Source organism: Vigna umbellata, chromosome 5 (assembly GCF_029865625.1).
Source record: "Vigna umbellata cultivar VRB3 chromosome 5, Vumbellata_1.0, whole genome shotgun sequence".
Taxonomy (NCBI): Eukaryota; Viridiplantae; Streptophyta; class Magnoliopsida; order Fabales; family Fabaceae; genus Vigna; species Vigna umbellata.
This window is the reverse complement of record NC_142169.1, coordinates 5,894,501-5,914,505: the sequence shown is the minus strand read 5'-3', so window position 1 is coordinate 5,914,505 and position 20,005 is coordinate 5,894,501. Positions and strand designations below refer to the sequence as shown.

At 34.9% G+C, this 20,005-nt stretch overlaps 2 protein-coding genes across 5 annotated transcripts; one reads left to right on the top strand and one right to left on the bottom strand.

Moving 5' to 3' along the window:
- Positions 1 to 1,491: 1,491 nt before the first annotated feature.
- Positions 1,492 to 6,032, top strand: LOC124834225 (G-type lectin S-receptor-like serine/threonine-protein kinase At1g11300). Of its 4 annotated transcripts, none has more exons than XR_015779811.1 (8): positions 1,492 to 2,803; positions 2,891 to 2,998; positions 3,115 to 3,317; positions 3,398 to 3,608; positions 3,831 to 4,068; positions 4,139 to 4,289; positions 4,361 to 4,740; positions 5,240 to 6,032. XR_015779811.1 is itself a non-coding variant. In XM_088091777.1 (7 exons), the coding sequence occupies exons 1-7, from the start codon at positions 1,492 to 1,494 to the stop codon at positions 4,667 to 4,669; spliced, it is 2,532 nt and encodes an 843-aa protein (XP_087947903.1). In that variant the 3' UTR covers positions 4,670 to 4,890. The 4 variants fall into 4 exon arrangements, 2 of the variants coding, with proteins under 2 accessions (XP_087947903.1, XP_047164831.2); XR_015779812.1 differs by having other exon boundaries at positions 4,361 to 4,743; XM_088091777.1 differs by lacking the exon at positions 5,240 to 6,032 and having other exon boundaries at positions 4,361 to 4,890.
- A 4,966-nt stretch (positions 6,033 to 10,998) lies between these two features.
- On the bottom strand, positions 10,999 to 11,867 carry LOC148197583 (uncharacterized). Its single transcript, XM_088115580.1, has 3 exons — positions 11,758 to 11,867; positions 11,533 to 11,682; positions 10,999 to 11,341 (listed from the first exon to the last, which is right to left on the bottom strand). The coding sequence occupies exons 1-3, from the start codon at positions 11,865 to 11,867 to the stop codon at positions 10,999 to 11,001; spliced, it is 603 nt and encodes a 200-aa protein (XP_087971706.1).
- Between the last annotated feature and the right edge of the window lie 8,138 nt (positions 11,868 to 20,005).

Below are 20,005 nucleotides of genomic sequence, written 5' to 3'. Positions count from 1 at the left end.
CTATCTTTTAGAAAAGACATACTAGTCAATGAATCATAATACATTGTCACACCATTACTAGTAGAAACATTTAGATTCTTAACCATAGAATATCAATGCACAACACAAAACATTATTATTATTTGGCTCAGGTTGTGACTAAGCAACATACTGATCCCACAAACTCAACCATAGGCTCCACCACGGGCTCAACTGCGAACTCCACACTAGCTTCACAACAAGCTCAACAGTAGTCTCTATAGACTTTAAAACCGAACCTATAGAATCCTTATTCCCATCTTGGACACCAACCACCTTAAGATGATGAAGTTGTTGTATTTTTGCTCCCCACCAAAAATTACATTAGCATCTTATTGTAACTATTTACATTGACCAATCATTTTACAATTTAAACAAAAAAAAGACAATTTATCATACTCCACATCAACAATAAAAAAAAATCTTGATTTTCACTAAGATTTGATTAGGCAAATCAGATAACAATTCAACGTTAGCAAGACACGAACAAAGAAACTTCAAAACGTGTTCTTTGTGTAATCATCTAAAGATAAGGGCTTGACAATGTCACATGCAATTGAAAAAATTGCCTCTCACCCACCATTGGATTTTAGTGAGCTTTACAGAAGTCAGAACAAAATCTTTAGTCCAAACAAAAATACGAAGGATTCCAGAAGACAAATTTCAAACTTTAGCCAAAACCCTTCTTATATCATCCAGCAAAGAAAAAAAAATCATAGAACCCTTTATTATGAGGAATTGCTTTCCATTAATCCAGATGTTAGCCAGTCAAGTTTCTTACAAAAAAACTAAATGCATGAGAGGTTTATTACCTTTTATTAACAAAATTCACCAATGCAAATGATATTTGCACTCTTCCAAACTGGTCAGATAAACTTCTTCAACAATTTACCTCAAGATCATATGTTCCTTAATACAAGGAGAAGACAACTGTGATAAAAAAAATATCACATGCACCTATCCCTCGAACTGCCATGCTCTAGATTTTGGCAAGTACACCATCCACAACACTCAAACCAACAGCCTTGTACACATGAAGCACAGCCTGATTGGAAATTATATTAACACGCTCAAGAAACAAAAAGGAATATCCCCGGAAAAGAAGTATCAATATAGTTTCAGCTATAAAAGCCAGGAAGTTTGACAAAGATATTTAAACATTTAATTTAATTTTTTTATGTTATTTCTCTTTTCTTGTTTTTCTGTATTTTCGTCTTTCAACCCCGGGTCAAATAGACTACTAATCTACAACAACCATTTACGATATTTTAGTATGAATAAATGAGGAAAAATCTGTTAGCAGCCTTTGAATCTAAACACGTTTCTGTATCCATCTAGAGAATTGGTTGAAAAATTGTAACAGAAAGACTAATATTAGTTTGACAAGTGTCAATTAACTTTCGTGGAAGGAAACAACACTGTTTACTTTAACAGAGAAGAGTCAAACGTTAAAAGGAGGACTGAGTTCATATAATGTGTAGATCTTATTCTGTAATCGGAATAATGGGTTTCAACAGCCATGCAAACTTGTTCTTTGTTTTATTCATGCTGTGTTTTTATGTGTTGGACGTTGTTGCCACAGACACCATCACACCATCAGAATCCATCAAGGACCCAGAAACTATAATCTCCAAAGATGGTAATTTCACTTTGGGGTTCTTCATTCCTCCAAACTCCACAAACACTTACGTTGGAATTTGGTGGAAGTCTCAATCTACAGTCGTATGGGTTGCTAACAGAAATCAACCACTGAATGATTCGTCAGGAGTTGTTACCTTTTCTGAAGACGGCAATCTTGTGGTGCTGAATGGAGATCAAGTTCTTTGGTCGTCAACAATTGTGTCAAACACATCCTCCAGTATATATGCCCGGCTTTCAGACGAGGGGAAGCTTGAAATCACAGAAAACACAGCGGGGAACAGCTTATGGGATAGTTTTCAACAACCTTCAGATACATTACTGCCCCAAATGAAAATTTCAAGCAATAGAACAGGTAGGGGAATAAGACTTACATCATGGACGAACCCTTCTAATCCCTCTGCTGGGAACTTCTCTTTGGGTGTTGTTGAACGCGGAAAAATCGTTGAAGTGTTCATTTGGAATGAAACTCAACCATACTGGCGCAGTGGTCCTTGGAGCGTTGGGGTCTTTACAGGGGTAGAGCACATGGCTAGTGCATATCTAAATAGCTTTTCTGTTGTAGACGGTGAAGTCTCTTATAACCCAAGTGCATCTGAATTTGGAATCTACGTTCTGAATTCTCAAGGTCAGTTTGAAGAAAAATATTGGGATGATGAGAAGAAAGAACTACAACTTACTTGGACGAGTAAACAATCGGATTGTGATGTTTATGGTGTATGCGGGTCGTTTGCAATTTGTGATGCACATAGCCAAGGAACAAATGGCTCAGCAATATGCAGCTGTTTGGAAGGGTTTGAGCCAAACAACAAAGAGGAATGGGATGCACAAAACTGGACTAGTGGATGTTTCAGGAGCACACCCTTGCAGTGTGAAAGAGTTAAAGATGAAAACACAACTACAGATACAAATGTAGATCAATTTTTGGAACTGCAAATGGTGAAAGTTCCAGATTTTTCTGAATGGTCTAGTGCTGAGCCAGAGACATGCAGAAGCCAATGCTTGGAAAATTGCTCTTGTGTTGCGTATTCTCACGATGATGGGATTGGTTGTATGTTTTGGAATGACAATCTACTAGACATCCAACAACTCTCAAGTCGAGGACTTAATCTATATGTTCGTGTAGACTCTTCTGAACTTGAACATGGTATGCTACGTCTGCTCAAGCATTTTTAAACATAGTTTCTTTTGTACGGAATTCCCTATATTTTAGATTAATATTTTTTCTTAACAGATGAAGGGAAAAAGACAACAATTATCATTACAATAACAGTGATAATAGGTATTGTGATCATTGTCACTTCTGCATGTGTAATATGGAGGAGGACATCCTGTCGCCCAGGTAAGACACCATCTTCAGAATTTAGCCAATTATTCAGTTTGGTTTCTATTGGTAAAGGAGATAAGCATACATTTTCTTTATAACTCTAGCTAAAATATGGTACTCAATCAAATCAGCAATGAATAGGGGCAAGAAAGGTTTTTTATGTTTCAAGAACGATGAATCATTAGAACAAACAGGCAACAAAGTATTTGAAGAACTGTCACGAGTTAAACTACAGGAGCTGCTCCTGTTTGATTTCGAAAAGCTTGCGACTGCCACAAACAACTTCCACCAGTCCAACAAACTTGGGCAGGGTGGTTTTGGTCCTGTCTACAAGGTACCTTGAAACAAAGTTATCATATTTGAATCCATTAATTGTTTATAGTTGCCCTCATAGATTTTTTTTTTTTTTTTCAGGGGAAACTGCCAAATGGACAAGAAATAGCAGTTAAAAGACTTTCTACAGCCTCTGGACAAGGTCAAGAAGAATTCATGAATGAAGTGGTGGTCATTTCCAAGCTTCAACACCGTAATCTTGTAAGACTTTTTGGCTGTTGCATTGAAGGTGACGAAAAGATGTTGATCTATGAATACTTGCCAAATAAAAGCTTGGATGTATTAATCTTTGGTTAGTTTTTTATCCCTTCTTTAGTATTTTTCTCATAATCAATTCCATATTAATTGTTTCTGTTTATTTAGGATACAATTGTTTAAGATGTAAACATTCATTGCATAAATAGGGAGTTTTATTTTCAAGCATGTTAATCCAGGGCCTTTACATGACTCAGATTCATAACTTCCACTTCTAATATTGTGTTCTTAACAGTATAATTCTACCATTATATTTTAGATCCATCAAAAAGTAAACTCCTAGATTGGAGGAAGCGCTGTGGCATAATAGAAGGAATAGCTCGAGGGTTGCTTTATCTTCATAGAGACTCTAGACTAAAAATTATACACAGAGATTTGAAGACAAGTAATATCTTGTTAGATGAAGAGCTAAATCCAAAAATATCAGACTTTGGTATGGCTAGAATCTTTGGAGGAACAGAAGATCACGCTAATACTAATAGGATTGTTGGGACATAGTAAGTATATTTTCTTTATCCATTATCTGAAGAAAATTATTGGAGAATAACGGTTGAAATTTGAACGCAGTGGCTACATGTCCCCTGAATATGCAATGCAAGGACTGTTTTCAGAGAAATCGGATGTCTTTAGCTTTGGTGTTTTGCTGCTAGAGATTGTTAGTGGAAGAAGAAACTCAAGCTTTTATGCTGATGAGCATTCTCTTACCCTTTTAGGATATGTAAGTCAACAATTTCTAACTCAATTTTAGGAATCTTTGCCGAAAGCTAATTGTTTTTGTTTTCATTTCAGACCTGGGCACAGTGGAAAGAAGGCAATATATTATCTTTAATAGATTCAGAAATATATGATCCTAATGATCATGAAGATATGTTAAGGCTCATTCACATAGGACTTTTATGTGTACAAGAACTTGCTTCAGACAGACCCACAATGGCTACAGTAGTTTCTATGCTTAATAGTGATGTTGTCTTTCTTCCTCCTCCAAGTCAACCTGCATTCATCCGGGTGCAAAACGTGGTTAATTCAGAGTTGTCTGAAAAAAGTCAAAGAGTTTGTTCCGTGAATATTATTAGTATTACAGAAATCCGTGGTAGGTAGCAAAAGAAGACTATGAAAGATAACTCATGAAACTGATTACGTAACAGAGAAGATCGTGGCTATGCAGACAGGTAGTACGTATGCCATGCAGAGATTAACAAGGATAGTTTGATGTTGGGTTACATTATAATATATCTAAGGATATTTTGTAATAAATTGTTTGATGGTTGGAAAGGGAACTTTTTCATTAATATTACTATGTTAGAGTGTATAGTTTTTAATAGTATGTTAAGTCGTTATAATCAAATTAGTTAGCTAATGATAGTTACTATAAGACAACTAAGTCTATAAATAATTAGTTTGGTCATTACGATATATACTCTTAATTGGATACATAATTGAAAATTTTCTTTGTATTTGTTGCTGTTTGACCCTTCATATAGGTTTCATCTCATAACCGTTTTAACGGTTCTGTTTTTTCAGTAGCATTCTTCTCATCGTAATACATATATACGTGATGCATTCCTTTATTGAGAAATTTTGAATGCAATGTTTTTTCTCAGTCGTTTTTTTCTCGATTCTTGTGCCTTGTTTCTAGTGATCTGAACGATTCTTGTGTCTTGTTTGTAGTGATATGAACAAGTGGCACCGTATGTGGGGAGATCAAACAAGACAAAACCTTCTATACTTCTTCACTTCACCAAGAATCAATGACAAGCAAAATTTGATATTTAGATGAAAAAAAGACAAAAGATTTTTTTGCTGGCCTTTATTACGACTAAAAAGGTTGTCAACAAGCTCTCCAATTTGCAAATCACTTCAAGTTGAACTCAAAGAGGTGTCCTACAATGAGGAAAATAAAGAAAAAATGCATAAAATTTCATATTCATTTGCAATTGGTAGTTTGATGTATGTTATAGTGTGTATAAGGACATTGCTCATGTTGTTGCTGCTCTGAGTTGGTTCCTTCCTAATCTTGTGAAAGATCATTGAAAAGATGTAAAGTGAAAACTTAGATATGTCAAAGGTACTTCTAGAGTTTGTTTATGCTTTTGAAGTGATAAGCTTGTGTTGAATGATTATAGAGATGCAAACATAGTTAGCGATGTGGATTCTAAGAAATCTACAACTAGTTATATGATGACTTTTACAGGGTAGCAATGTCATAACAATCCAAAGAAAAAAAGTGCCATGCTCTATCTTCTATAGAGGTATAATATATTGCTATTATAGAAGCTAATAAGGAGCTCTTTGTTGGAAATTCAAGTGTGAGTCTAAGTCCCACACTAGATAGAAATGAGAAAGTATAGCAATATATAAAGGTGAAAAACCCATTAACCTATTGTCTTAAGGTTTTGGGTAGAGAGTGGTGTCAATCCCTATTATATAGATGGGCTCAGATCTCATTGGTGCTTGTGTCTCCCTAAATAATCTCCTCCTCGATAAACCCAACACTCTTATGGATGTAAAAACTTTTACAAAATTTGGGATTATTACAAGAAAAATATATTTCATATTGTGATAGTCAAAGTACAACTCGTCTTAGTAAGAACTTGACCTTTCATTCAATTCAAAGCATACTAAAGTTTGACATCATTGAATACATGATGCATTAGAGATGAAACAATTGTCATTATAGAAAATCCATAATGATGAGAATGGTTGAGATATGATGACAAAAATCTTATTTATGGGAAAATTTGGTATCTATCCAGACAAAATGAGTTTTATTGACTATGGCTCCAATTAATTGGTGAGGGGAGATTTGTCAGGTGAGCCCACATTGATTTAATTAAGAAAAGGAAAGAGTTATTTTTCTTTATAGGCTACCAGTCCATTATGCAATTTAAAATAATACAATCCTTTGCGTCAAGTTTTCAGGAGGGAGATAGAAAGACAATAACATTGAGTGTTTCAATGAAAAAAGAAAAGAAGTTACTAAGAGAGTGAAGAAGAAAAGAGCAACTAGTGTACCTGGTACGCTGTCGTTGAAGCTATGAAATTAATACTACTTTTCAAGGCAACTTCAGTATTGCCAAGTAGTATTCAAGAAAGTAGATAGGGTTAAAGTAACCCTGAGTCGTCTACCAACGAATACAAAATTGTCTTTTAATATTTGAATCTTATGAATGCAATGCTAAGAATAAAAATGATGTTTGGAGAATGTTTAAAGAACAAATAAGAAACTTAAAAATGATTATAATGAAATAGGCTAATTCCACTGCTTTTCCAAAATAGATTCATCATCGGTTATTCACAATTCATTGTTCAATTGATTATTGTTCAAATTTCTAATTAATTAAAGTACATTCTTAATTAATTTGAGGGCGATCATGCAATTAATCAAAGTAAATTCTCAATCAAATGCAAAATCTTTCTAGATTATTCACACTAAATTCAACCAAAGTACATTATCAATCAAATTCTATTGTGTTTAATCATGTCTATTCTTAAATCTCCTAGCCAAGTTAAAAGTTAATCAATCAAAGTAAATTATCAATTGATTATAATTGAAATTATTACTACCAACCAAAGTACATTCTCAATTGATAGTAAAAACCATTTAATCATATGAAAGTTCCTAAATTAAATCAAAGTAGATTCTCAATTAAACCTAGAAATCCTAGAACTCATATAATCAATATGCATGTAGATTCAAACACATTATGATGCAAAAATCTTTACTTTTAATTTGATAGAGAGATGAAAGACATAGAGAGAACAACTTAAATCAATAATCAAAATAAACAATTTCATTAACTCAACCTAACCTCAGAATCCATAATGGAATTACAGCAGAATAACCCTAGATGCTTAGCTCTCCATAAATGGAGTTCAATACAAGATGAAATAAGAGAGAGAAGTGGTGAATGAATGAATGAAGTGAAGTCCCTTTTCTGCCTCCCCAGGGTCTCTTTATATAGGGCTTGATTGGGCTTAGACTCTGAATATTTAGTTGACAAAATCTTTTATCTTATATCTTCCAAATAACTGAAAGATTTAGATAATTATAACATTATTTGGAAGATATTTTCTGTTGATATTCCCAAATTAAATTAATTCAACAACTGAATTTTATCTTTTATCTTTTCTTACTTTCCAAAATTGCACAAATACCTTGAAATTTCCTCTATCTGCACTTTAGCCCCTTCAGAATTCTCCAAAATTGCACCAGAACCCTTGTTTGACCAACCTTGACCAGATTCAAATCTGTTGACCAGTTTTGACCAAGGAAGGATGCGACCAATGAGAGCTTGCCACGTGGCAGCCTCCTTCTCCACCCAAAATTAGGGCTTCAGCAAATTGGGGAAAAGGGAAAACTTGTGCCGCCTTGTTCCTCTACGCTGCTCGCATTTTTGCGAAGATGGTGTTACTGGTCATCGGAGATGCTTGTTGATGAAGATCGCGAGTGACGATGATGGATTTTGAAACAGCGGTGGCACGATAGCAAGGTGGAGTCGCGATTGCTTCTTCAAGTCACGATTTGGAAGCGCATTGTTTCTGTGATTGCTGGGTTTATTGCAGGTCTGGTTTTGATGCGGTGATGGAGGATGGTGGGGATGACGGTCTACGGTTGTTTGGTAGCGGCACGAAGGTTGTGCGGTGGCTATGGAGCATTCGCGGCTAACGGCGACTTGCGATTGCGGCGCGGCAAGGTTGATGGCGGTGTGCATTGAAGGTTGCGATGGTGACAGAGGGCTTGCAGCGGCACGACACGGTGAGGTAGAACGGCGGCTAGAAGGTCGCGCCTTGGGTGTGGCGTGATGGAGATGGCAACGATTTCTGTGCGAGATTAATGATGGAGGTCGCGGCGTGGTGGTGGCAAGACAGTGACGGACGCGGTCTGGTGGTGCGACGGTGAGCAGCGGCGCGGCGGTGTGAAGAACTCAGGTTTTGCTATTGGCGACGAGACTAGTTGTTGGTAGCCACTGGCGGCGGCGCATAGGAGGATTAGGAATTACGATTTCAGTGGGTGGAAGATGATGATGTGGCAGAGGAGGGTGATGTGGCAGCATGTGGTTGGATAGCACTTAGGGTTTTAGATTGTCACATGACATGATCTGGTGGAGTCTAGTTTAGGAGGGGTGTGTATAGGAAACTTAGGGAGGTGTAGTAGAAAAGGCTTAGTGTTTGGGCTTGATTGTTGGTCTGTTTCAGAAATAGGAGTGTATATAGGGATTTTAGGAGGTGTAAGGGTAAAGTCTGTCTGTTCAGCCCATTTGTATATTATTTTCCAAACAAAATTTGATTTTGGGCCTTGAATTGCCATTTGGACCAATAAAACTTATATTCTCAGCTGCACAAATAAACGTAAGAATTTCCAAGAATAATTTATGCAACTAAAAATCACTTTTTAAGTCCCTTTTAATTCTCAAACCCAACAATTCCAATCATCCCAAATTCACTTAAAATCAACCATTTAAGCACAATTATCCCATCAAAAATTTGAATTTTAAAGCATAAATGTGGGCATAAATATGCACTCATCAGTACCCTTTGCAAATTTGTGCAAAGAAGCTAGTTTAGAGATGAGGTTTTATTCACATCTCATATATTTGGTTCTTTATATTCTTTAATTAAGTACGCATTGTGATTTTATTGTGTTGTTATTCATCTTGTTAGTAAAAAATATATCTTTTGGTTAATTTTTGGAAACTCCAAAAAAACTTATGTACCATTAATTATTATTAGTGAAAGTTTGTATTAATTCATATAAGTTTTTCGTCCGTTCTTCCCGCATTTAAAAGCTTTTGTCTACTAATTTCTCTCTTTTCTATTGCGTATCCTATTATTTACATATTATTTATATAGGATATATTTGATGGAAGTTTTACTTCTTCTGCCTATTACTTTTGTTATCTTCCTAACATATTGATTTTCATCATGTCGTAAAGTCAATACCAGTTCAAATATCCATTTATCTTTGCCTACTATATTTCCTAATATAATATAGGTTTAAACCATCGGTTAGTTCTCGTATTTGTTGGCGAATCTCAAGTGAGTCCTTGTTTTCTTAACTATCAAAATTTGGTCCACATACTTGTAAAATTGAGCCAATTTTTCCCTCTCTGTTAAGTTTTCACTGACGGCGTCTGCACATGCTGAGGTGTATGTTTTTTTAGATCACGTGGCATTGTGTATTAAATTGAATGGGTTATCTGTTGCACAATCAACCATTCCACGAGGAGAAGTTAATTTTTTATGTTGGTAGCCCTAAGATTTAAATTAAAGGAACCCCTGACATCCAAAGTCTTATACATGTTCGTGTTCGGGAAGAAGAGTTCTGGAAGCACTGTTTAGTTGACGAAATGTCTAGTTCATCTTCTTCTTGCAAATGCACAGGTTGACACTTGCGAGAACCCCTAAAAACAAGGGCAAAAAATTCTAGGGTTGCTCTAACTTCAAGGTAAGTTTAATGGAAGCATAAATCTTAGTTTTATTCTAGCTTTTGAGGAGGGAGTGTGTTTTTTTTTTCAACAGGGTGGGAGTGAAGATTCTGTTGGCTGCAACTTCTTTGAGTGGTGCAAGGAAGAAGGAATTCATGAACGAAATGTGGTGAATTTAGAAGAAAGGAGTGCAAGAAATGAAGAAGTGGGTGGAAGTTTGATGAAGATGGAACAAAGTCTGATGAAGATGGAAGAAACACATGTTGAAAAGCTAAAAATAGGTTTTTTAGAGAAAATTGTTGTTAAGTTGGAAAAAAGGTTGAAGGTGTTAATGGGGATGGTCTTTGTTATATGTGTTTGTAATGTAATTGTAATGTCAATGTTGTTGAAACTAGGTTAATTTGTTAGTGCGCGTTTATGTAATGTAATTTGCTATTTGGAATGTTATTGTTTGTTTTATTTATAAAGGTGACTTATTAGTGTTTAATACTGTCTTATTTGATTTATTTAATTTGCTATTAGTGTTTTATTTGGATGATCAATTGTAGTGAATAAGGTAAAGAAAGTGCAAAAGAAACATCATAAACAAATGGTCAATAAACATCAAACAAGAATGAGCACGACATCAATACGTAATGGTCAATAAACATGATAAAACATTGTCTTACGTTATCTTATAACAAAAGAAACCTAATAGCAACATTGTCTTACATTATGAAATTACACCAAAAATACTAATCAAACATTATTCCTTCATCAATAAACATTACATGATATTCAAAATGGAAGTAAACATGAGTTCATTGATCAAAAGGAAGCATAGTAACCTCCTGAGTAATAGGCACATGTGTTGGTGGAGGTATTGTGACTTCTGTTTGATCACTAGGTTGGTCAGCATGCACATTTGTTGTTGTAGGTCTTTATGGACAACCTCTTTTGTTGTGTCCAAGTTCTTTGCAAAGAGTACATGTTTTTTTGCTCCCACCCTTTCTTAATTCAGTGTCATTCTTCTTCAACTCTCAAGCCTCTAGTCTTCGTTTTTTCTTGGTCCTTCTTCTTTGGAGGTAATACATCTAGATATGATGTAATGTCCCAGACATGTTGACCATTGATAGAATAAATGATTGTGTTGTAGGTCTCTTCATAACTACACTTCCTAAACCAGTGCCCAATGTAGTCTTCAACATTTAAATTCAAGAATTTCATTGCAGTAATGGCGTGAGTGCAAGGAATGCCAGTAATTGTCCATTTTCTACAACTGCACTCCTTGTTGTCAATATTGACAACAAATTGCTCCCCAAATTGAGAAATGTGTATGACTTCAAATAATTTTTCTGATAACCACCTGTCATAAATACAAAATGACAACATAGTTAGTAACAAAGTAGGGATAATGTGAACACAAGTTAATTGTATGAGTAAAGTTACCTTGGTAACCAATATCTAGTTAACCATGACTCCTTTTGAAATCTATTCAGAACCTTAGGGCAGACAGAACCCTAATATAATGTCATCTTTGTCCTGTTGGTAGCCCACCTCTTCATTATGTAAACCCTTATGTCTTCTAACATGGTAATAATTGGCTTAGACCTACTATGAACTAGCACACTGTTGAACCCCTCACACATGTTGTTAACAAGAGTGTCATACTGTGATGTAGGGGTGAATCTAGATCTTGACCAAAACCTAGAAGAAGTAAATGTCAATAAATATAACTGTCAAATGTCAACATATATAATACTAAGAATAGTGAATACATACCTTGGTGGAATTGCGATCAAGTATTTAAATGCCTCAACATTGAGCTCTTTAATTTTCCTCATTTCAAACTCCCATAGTTGAGGATATGTGGTTGTTGCTACCCTCCACATGAGACGTTTAAGGTCTTTTCTAGGATATTTCTTTCTGAAGTTTGAATTCAAATGTCTAACACAAAATATTTGTTCTACCCTAGGTAGAAGATCTTGAATAGTTGGCAAAAGACCGTGAAATGTTAAAATAGTCAAGTTAGTTGAGTTATATGCGAAACATATTCTAATTAACATTTGTTTTCACTGACTGACCTTTTGTTGGTCTGAAATAAAATTGCATGATGCACAAAAAACTTCCCCACCAAGGTCTTGAATGAGAAGCTCCAAGAACAAGGTCCACGAGTCTTTGTTTTCTACCTCAACAACAACATATGCAATGGGTAGAATTTGTTCATTTCCATCTCTTCCAACTACTGTTAGTAACTCCCCTCCATACTTGCCTTTCAAAAAGCATCCATCCAACCCAATAATGGGTCTACTACTAATGAAGTTATCTTTGTATGCCTTCAAGCATACATAAAATCTATTGAATATACACTCACCATTAGTATTTTCAACCTTTATTTTGACTGTTGAACCTTGATTTGTTCTCAAAAGCTCATGACCATAATCATAGATTCTTCTAAATTGTTCCTTGAATGACCCCTCTGCTAACGATTGAAAATACTGTTATCTGTGATGTAATTTTGATACTAAATGCACCATTTTTGACTTAAAAACTTGTTTTAACTGATGTTTTTGCTTTAGTTTTGTGAATAAGAGAGTTGAGGTTATACTTGATGATTTTATCACTAAATTCCCTTGATTATGTAGGCTATTGGAATGATTTCAAAGAAGAGTTAAAGTACCAAATAGTTGGAATGCAGAAAAGTCAACCAGAATGCAGAAAAGTCAACCTAAATGAAAAGTCAACATACTGCAGAAAAGTCAACTAGAGTGCAGAAAAAGGGCGCTGAGCGCCAATTTATTCTGTCTCACACCTGAGCGCCACCGCTGAGCGTCAGTTTAGTGCCGCAACCACCGCTGGGCGCCCTACTTAGGGCGTTAAGCGCCAGCGAAGTGGGCTTAGACTCGTTTTCTGTTATTTAGTGGGCTTGTACCTGTTTTTTGTTATTTTTCTGGTCTATTTAAGGAGTTGGACGTCCTAGGGAATGTATCTTTTGATGACTTGAGCACATAAACACACTTATCACCCCTTGCGGGTAGATTTGGGGGTGTGACAACTCTCTTCTTCTCTTTCGAGTGTTTTTCTATCTCTTTCATTCTTTCATTCCATTGTTCATATAGTTTCTCCATGATAATGGGGAACTAAACCTTATTTGTTGTTGGGAAACGATGTAATCCTTTGAAACTCTCATGTATTGAATTGATTTATATTATAAATGCTTTACTTCATTAATTGTTAGGGTTTCTCCTCTACGCTCTATGCATGCTTTGTTTAATTCATTCAGTAGCATGATTATTGATTTTGTCGATATGGACACATATGGGAAAATCTAGAAATGGGGAAATTCTCCCAAAAGAAATATTACCTAGACATAGGAATAACAGGTTTGGTTGCATTTAAGCTTCTATGCGAATGTAATGCATAATTAATTGTTGGGGATACAAGACATTGTGATATAGTAATTAAGAGTAGACTTTCTTCACCGAGACATCGGGTTTAAGGTAAATTAGAAAGTGCCATTAATATTAATGAAGAAGATGAATTCTTATATGCATGAGAGTGATTAGGTGAAATCTAAACCCCAACAACATATTCATCTCATATTTTCAATATCATCCATTCACCCTTGCGTTTAGCCTCAATTGATCAAATTTGTATTCATGTTTATTTTTATTGCATTTGCATTCAAAAACCCAAAAAAAAATTTTCTTAAGTCTTAATTGGTTAAGCGATTACATAATTGTTTAGTGTCGTGAGTCTCTTGGGAAATGATACTTGGTCTTACCATTTATTATTACTTGATATGATTTGGTACACTTGTCGAGGTCTTAACAAGTTTTTGGCGCCGTTGCCGGGGACTCGTGGTATAACTATTCTATTTGTGTGATTCTTAACCGATTAGACTTTTTATCTTTTTATCTTTTTATCTTTTTATCTTTTTATCTTTTTATCTTTTTATCTTTTTATCTTTTTATCTTTTTATCTTTTTATCTTTTTATCTTTTTATCTTTTTATCTTTTTATCTTTTTATCTTTTTATCTTTTTCTCTTTTTCTCTTTTTATCTTTTTATCTTTTTATCTTTTTATCTTTTTATCTTTTTATCTTTTTATCTTTTTATCTTTTTATCTTTTTATCTTTTTATCTTTTTATCTTTTTATCTTTTTATCTTTTTATCTTTTTATCTTTTTATCTTTTTATCTTTTTATCTTTTTATCTTTTTATCTTTTTATCTTTTTATCTTTTTATCTTTTTATCTTTTTTATCTTTTTATCTTTTTATCTTTTTATCTTTTTATCTTTTTATCTTTTCATCTTTTTATCTTTTTATCTTTTCATTTTTTTTCTTTTTATCTTTCCATCTTTTCATCTTTTTATTTTTTTATCTTTTCATCTTTTTATCTTTTTATCTTTTCATTTTTTTTTATTATTTTTATCTTTTTATCTTTTTATTTTTTTTATCTGTTTGTGCTAATTGGGTGCCCTAGTGTAGTGTTCTTAAGTGTCTACAGGATTAAATTCGAAAATCTGTACTAGGAGCACAAGATCATCATAAAGAGAAGAAGGAGGAAGAAGGTCGCAGGGTGCACCTGGGCACCCCATTAAGGGTGCTGAGCGCCAGACTTCAAGTGCAATTAGAAACATGTTCACCAAGACTCTGTGCATGAAGTGATTAAAGATATCAAAGATAATGGAGTTATTGAGATTGATACTCCTTATTCAAGGAGGGTAAAGATGGTGAACAGGAAGATGTTGCAGATAAGTTGGTGTGATGAAAGCAAAAGGAACACAAACATAATAAATGCATATTGTGCTTAATGGTGTCAGACTCGTGACATTAAACAAGTGCTTATTGGGAGGCAACCCAATTTTTTATTTTTCTTTTTAAATTGATTATTTGTGTGGTTTGGATTTTTATTTTGTTTTGCATGAATGACAACATCTACTGATGGGTGTTGGACAACATCTATTGAGGGATGCTAGGAGGACTCAGATGACAACATCTACTGATGGATGCTGCTATGAGGGTGATGAATGATAGCGTCTACTGATGGAGGCTATGTGATTAAGCATCTACTGATGGATGCTACTGAAGGCGGCTATTGATGGATGCCGATGAAGATGAGAAAAATTAGCATTTACTGATGGATGCTGATGAGAAGGATTCGCATCTACTGATGATGCTGGAAGATTCAGATGAGAGCATCTACTGATGGATGCTATTGAGAGCATCTACTGATGGATGCTATGCTACTAGACATCTACTGATGGATGTTGCTGGATCAGGATTTTTATGTTTTTGTTTATTTTGTTTTGTTGCTTATGTACTTGGTTTAATGAATTGTGCTGTAATGGTTTGTTATGATGTGATAAAACTGTTGTTTGTGATGAGTAATATTCTTGTGTTTGCTCTATTGTTTTATGATGCATGTTGAGTTAATGATTGGTGAGGCTTTTAAGCATAGATGGTGGTTGCTCATAGTTTTGTTAAAAACAGATGTATGATTTCAATTGTGATTAATATGTTGGGCAGGATGTTTATCAAATTGTGGAACTTGAGAATTAAACCATGAGAGATTGGACTCCAGAGTTTTTGATTGATTGAATGATTATTACTTTGGAAGCATGATTGATTTTGCCTAATGTTCTATGATTGAACTATTTGCTTGCTTGTTACACATGATCAAGGTCATGTTTTCTTCTCCCTTAGAGCCAATGCCAATAGGCTAACCCATCAAAGAACAATGTTTCTCTTTACCCTTTGAACATTGAGCCTAATTTAAAAAGTGGAAAAACCCTTTTTGAAATCTTTAGCTTGAGTTAAGTAGAGTATGTTTTTGTGGTAATGGAGAATGGTTCAAGTTTGGGATGGTGAGAAACTGAAAAGAACTTTGTGAAATTCATTAAATAGCATTGGGCAAAAGAAAAAGAAAAAGAAAAAGTAAAATAGAAGAAAAGAAAGAAAAGAAAAGGTTAAGCTCAATGCAAGTAAAGTTGGGAATGAGTTGAAGATTGGTTTCTCACCTAAAAAAAGTAAAAGAGAGATTAATTGTCAATGTGAATGAATGAATTGTGCACTCTCTTAACTCAAGGAACTTTGTTGTCTAGTAAAACCAATTTTTCTTCTTAGCCCGACCTTAATACAAGCCTTGAAAAGCCCTTGTGATGATAACTTGCTTGTGAATGTGTTTGGTATGTGGTTAAATGTAAGACAAAGCTGATTCATGCAACATTGTGATGGTAGAGTGTAAGAGTGTCATCTCATTATACACCTTTGAGTGAAACATTTTTGAGTGCTTGAGTGAAACACTTTTTGAGTGCTTGAGTGAAACACTATCTTTGGTGAGGAATAGTTCCATGCACTTTATGATAACATTCTTGCTTGGTTGTTGATTATTTATGAGGTTTGCATCTGTTGTGTATGTCTTGATTGTGTGAGCATCATAGTTTAAGCTTGATTGGCTAAAGCATCATTATATCTTGACTAATCTTTCTATGATGAGCAAACATGAGTGATTTACTTGTCCTATTTGGTGTGCTAGATCATTGTAGTATGATTATTTTGTTTAAGCCAAGTTACGTTTTGCTTGAGGACAAGCAAAGTTTCAAGTTTGGGGTTGTGATAACGATTGAAAATATCGTTATCTGTGATGTAATTTTGATACTAAATGCACCCTTTTTGTCTTAGAAACTTGTTTTAACTCATGTTTTTGCTTTAGTTTTGTGAATAAGAGAGTTGAGGTTATACTTGATGATTTTATCACGAAACTCCCTTGATTTTGTAGGCTATTGGAATGATTTGAACGAAGAGTTAAAGTACTAAATAGTTGGAATGCAGAAAAGTCAACCAGAATGCAGAAAAGTCAACCAAAGTGTAGAAAAGTCAACCAAAATGAAAAGTCAACCAGAGTGCAGAAAAGTCAACCAGAGTGCAGAAAAAGGGCGCTGAGCGCCAATTTCTTCTGTCTCACGCCTGAGTGCCTCGATATGGACACAAATGGGAAAATCTAGAATTGGGAAAATTCTCCCAAAAGCAATATAACCTAGACATAGGGATAGGAGGGTTGGTTGCCTTTAAACTTCTATGCGAACGTAATGCATAATTAATTGTTGGGGATACAAGACATTGTGATCTAGTAATTAAGAGTAGGTTTTCTTCACCGAGACATCGAGTTTAAGGTAAATTAGAAAGTGACATTAACATTAATGAAGAAGATAAATTCTTATATGCATGAGAGTGATTAGGTGAAATCTAAACCCCAACAACATATTCATCTCATATTTTCAATATCATCCATTCACCCTTGTGCTTAGCCTGAATTGATTAAATTTGCATTCATGTTTATTTTTATTGCATTTGCATTCAAAAACCCAAAAAAGTTGTTCTTAAGTCTTAATTGGTTAAGCAATTACATAACTGTTTAATGTCGTGAGTCTCTTGGGAAACGATACTTGGTCTTACCATTTATTAATACTTGATACGATTCAGTACACTTGTCGAGGTCTTAACACCCTCCACATTATCTTTTGCCATGGCTCTTGCCCTAAAAGCCATATTTCTAGAGATTCCTACATTCCATTTCTTACTAACTTTGTCCCTAATGTCCATGACCTTCATATTAGGGTTCTCTCTGACAATTTTTCCATCCTTTGACTCAATGATAACAGTTGAAAAACTATTATTTTCATGCTTAATATTTATACTAAAAGCAACCTTTAACACTTAGAAACTAGCTTGAAATCATGCTTTTGGGTATATTTTTAGAAATAAGAGAGCTGGACAGGTTTATGCTTGATTTCAGTGTTTTATGCAGGTTTTAAGGTGAATTTGGTGAAAGAAGTGAAGAAGGATAGAGATGGAATCAGAAAAGACATCAAAAAGTGCAAAAGGAGAAGCCGCAACTGCCGCTCAGCGGCAGTTTACCACTGAGCGGCACTCAGGCAGTCACGTTGGCTCCGCTGAGGGGAGGAAAACAACTCACGCACTTACCGCTGAGCGGCACTATTTTGGGCTTGGGCCTAATTTTCTATGATTTTAGAATAGTATATAAGCTTTAGGACGTCCTAGGGTTTGTATATTTTGGCAGAGACGAAGCAAACACATTCTTTTCCACCCCTTGAAGGAAGATCTTGGATGCTCAGGCTACCTTCTCCTCTTTCTAGGGTTCTATCTTTCATTCTTTCATTATTGTTCATCTAGTTTCACCATGAATATGGTGAACTAAACCTTGTATTGTTGTTGGGGAATCAATGTAGTCTTATGAAACTCTCATATATGGAATTTGTGTTTTAACGTCTTATATTAAGGTATATGCTTTCTTTCATCTTTAGTTAGGGTTTTTCCTCTTTGTTTATTGCTTGCTTTTTTTTAACTCATTCATTGCCATGATTATTGATTTTGTCGATACAGGAACGTACGGGGAAGTATAGATCCGGGGAATTTCTCCCAATAGGATATTGGTTGCCTTTAAGCTCCTGCACTTTAGAACTAATTACTAGGAATGTTAGGAATTGTATGAACTCGTAATTAAGGATAGGCCTTCTTGCAAGGTGATTTAGAGAGTGGCATTAGCATTGATGATAAGAATGATGAATTCCTAAACGTATATGAGAGTGGATAAGATAAAATTGATAACCCCAACAACATACTCATCCATTTAATTCATTGAAGTGTTTGTATTCTGTTTTTCTCCATTGATCAAATTCATGCATACATATTTAATTACTGTCTCTTGCATTAAAACCTACAATCAATTTGCTCTTAAGTCTTAAATAATCAACAAATCATATAGCTAAACTAGGCCGTGAGTCCTTTAGGAGAACGATACTTGGTCTTACCGAGTTTATTACTTGATATGATTCGGTCACACTTGCCGATTGTTAAACAAGTTTGTGGCGCCATTTTTCGGTATTCATAAATTTGACATCAAGTTTTTGGCGCCGTTGCTGGGGACTCGTGGTTTAACTAGTTCATTTGTGTGATTATTGATTATCTTTGACTTGAATTTTGAATTTTGAATTTTTGTTTTTATTTTTTCGGTTTTTATTTTATTTTATTTTATTTTATTTTGTTTTATTTTATTTTATTTTATTTTCTGTTTTTATTTTTTTTCTGTTTTTGTTTTATCTTCTTATCTCTGATCTTATATCTTCTTCTATATCTTTTTGTGCTAACCAATTTTTCTAGGGTTTTGTTTTCTTGTGTATGCAGGAAGCAATCCGAACTAGGAGCAAGAAAACTGCAGAACCTCTTCTTGAAGGTTTAGACGAGAGTAGACGGAGGAGAAGAATCCGTACATCTAGAGAACTTTTTCCTCCTCCGGAAACTCTGTTACAACCATCACCACAAGGTTCTGACCATAGCACTGAAAATATGGAGAATAATAATGCCAGAAGAACTCTTGCAGATTACACAAATATAGCTGGACCTCAACACTTTAATAGCATAGCAAGACCAAGGGTCAATGCAGCCAACATGGAGCTTAAGCCAACATTAATTCAACTGGTGAAGAGTAATCAATTTAATGGGTTGTCTCACGAAAGCCCATATGAGCACCTCACAACTTTTAATGAGATCTGCAACACGGTGAAAATAAATGGGGTGTTGGACGAAGCAATCAAACTTAGCTTGTTTCCATTCTCACTAGGAGGCAACGCTAAGCTTTGGTTAAATTCTTTTCCAGAAGAAAGCTTTATAGAGTGGGAAGCAGTGGTGACCAAGTTCCTAAACAAATACTTTCCACAATCAAAAGTAAATAAAGGAAAGCAAGAGATTTCATCATTCAGGCAAGGCATGGAGGAATCACTGGGGCATACATGGGACAGATGTAAAAGCTTATTAAGAAAGACTCCCACACATGGATTTGACGAGGTGGAAGTAGTCCTAATCTTCCTTGGAGGTCTTGGTTCACAAACCAAGATGATGCTTGGCGCCTCAGTAGGAGGAAATATCAAATGGAAAACTCCAGAGGAAGCTACAGAAATCATTGACAATATGGCTACTAGTGACAATGAGCTCAACAGTGAAAGAGGA

Coding starts and splice junctions, on each gene's coding strand:
- LOC148197583 (XM_088115580.1), bottom strand. CDS start 11,867: ATGTGGAGGGTAGCAACAACCACATATCCTCAACTATGGGAGTTTGAA. Junction 11,683..11,757: donor TTGATCGCAATTCCACCAAG/GTATGTATTCAC, acceptor TACTTCTTCTAG/GTTTTGGTCAAGATCTAGAT. Junction 11,342..11,532: donor AGGGTTTACATAATGAAGAG/GTGGGCTACCAA, acceptor TATTTATGACAG/GTGGTTATCAGAAAAATTAT.
- LOC124834225 (XM_047308875.2), top strand. CDS start 1,492: ATGTGTAGATCTTATTCTGTAATCGGAATAATGGGTTTCAACAGCCAT. Junction 2,804..2,890: donor CTCTTCTGAACTTGAACATG/GTATGCTACGTC, acceptor TTTTCTTAACAG/ATGAAGGGAAAAAGACAACA. Junction 4,290..4,360: donor CTCTTACCCTTTTAGGATAT/GTAAGTCAACAA, acceptor TTTTCATTTCAG/ACCTGGGCACAGTGGAAAGA.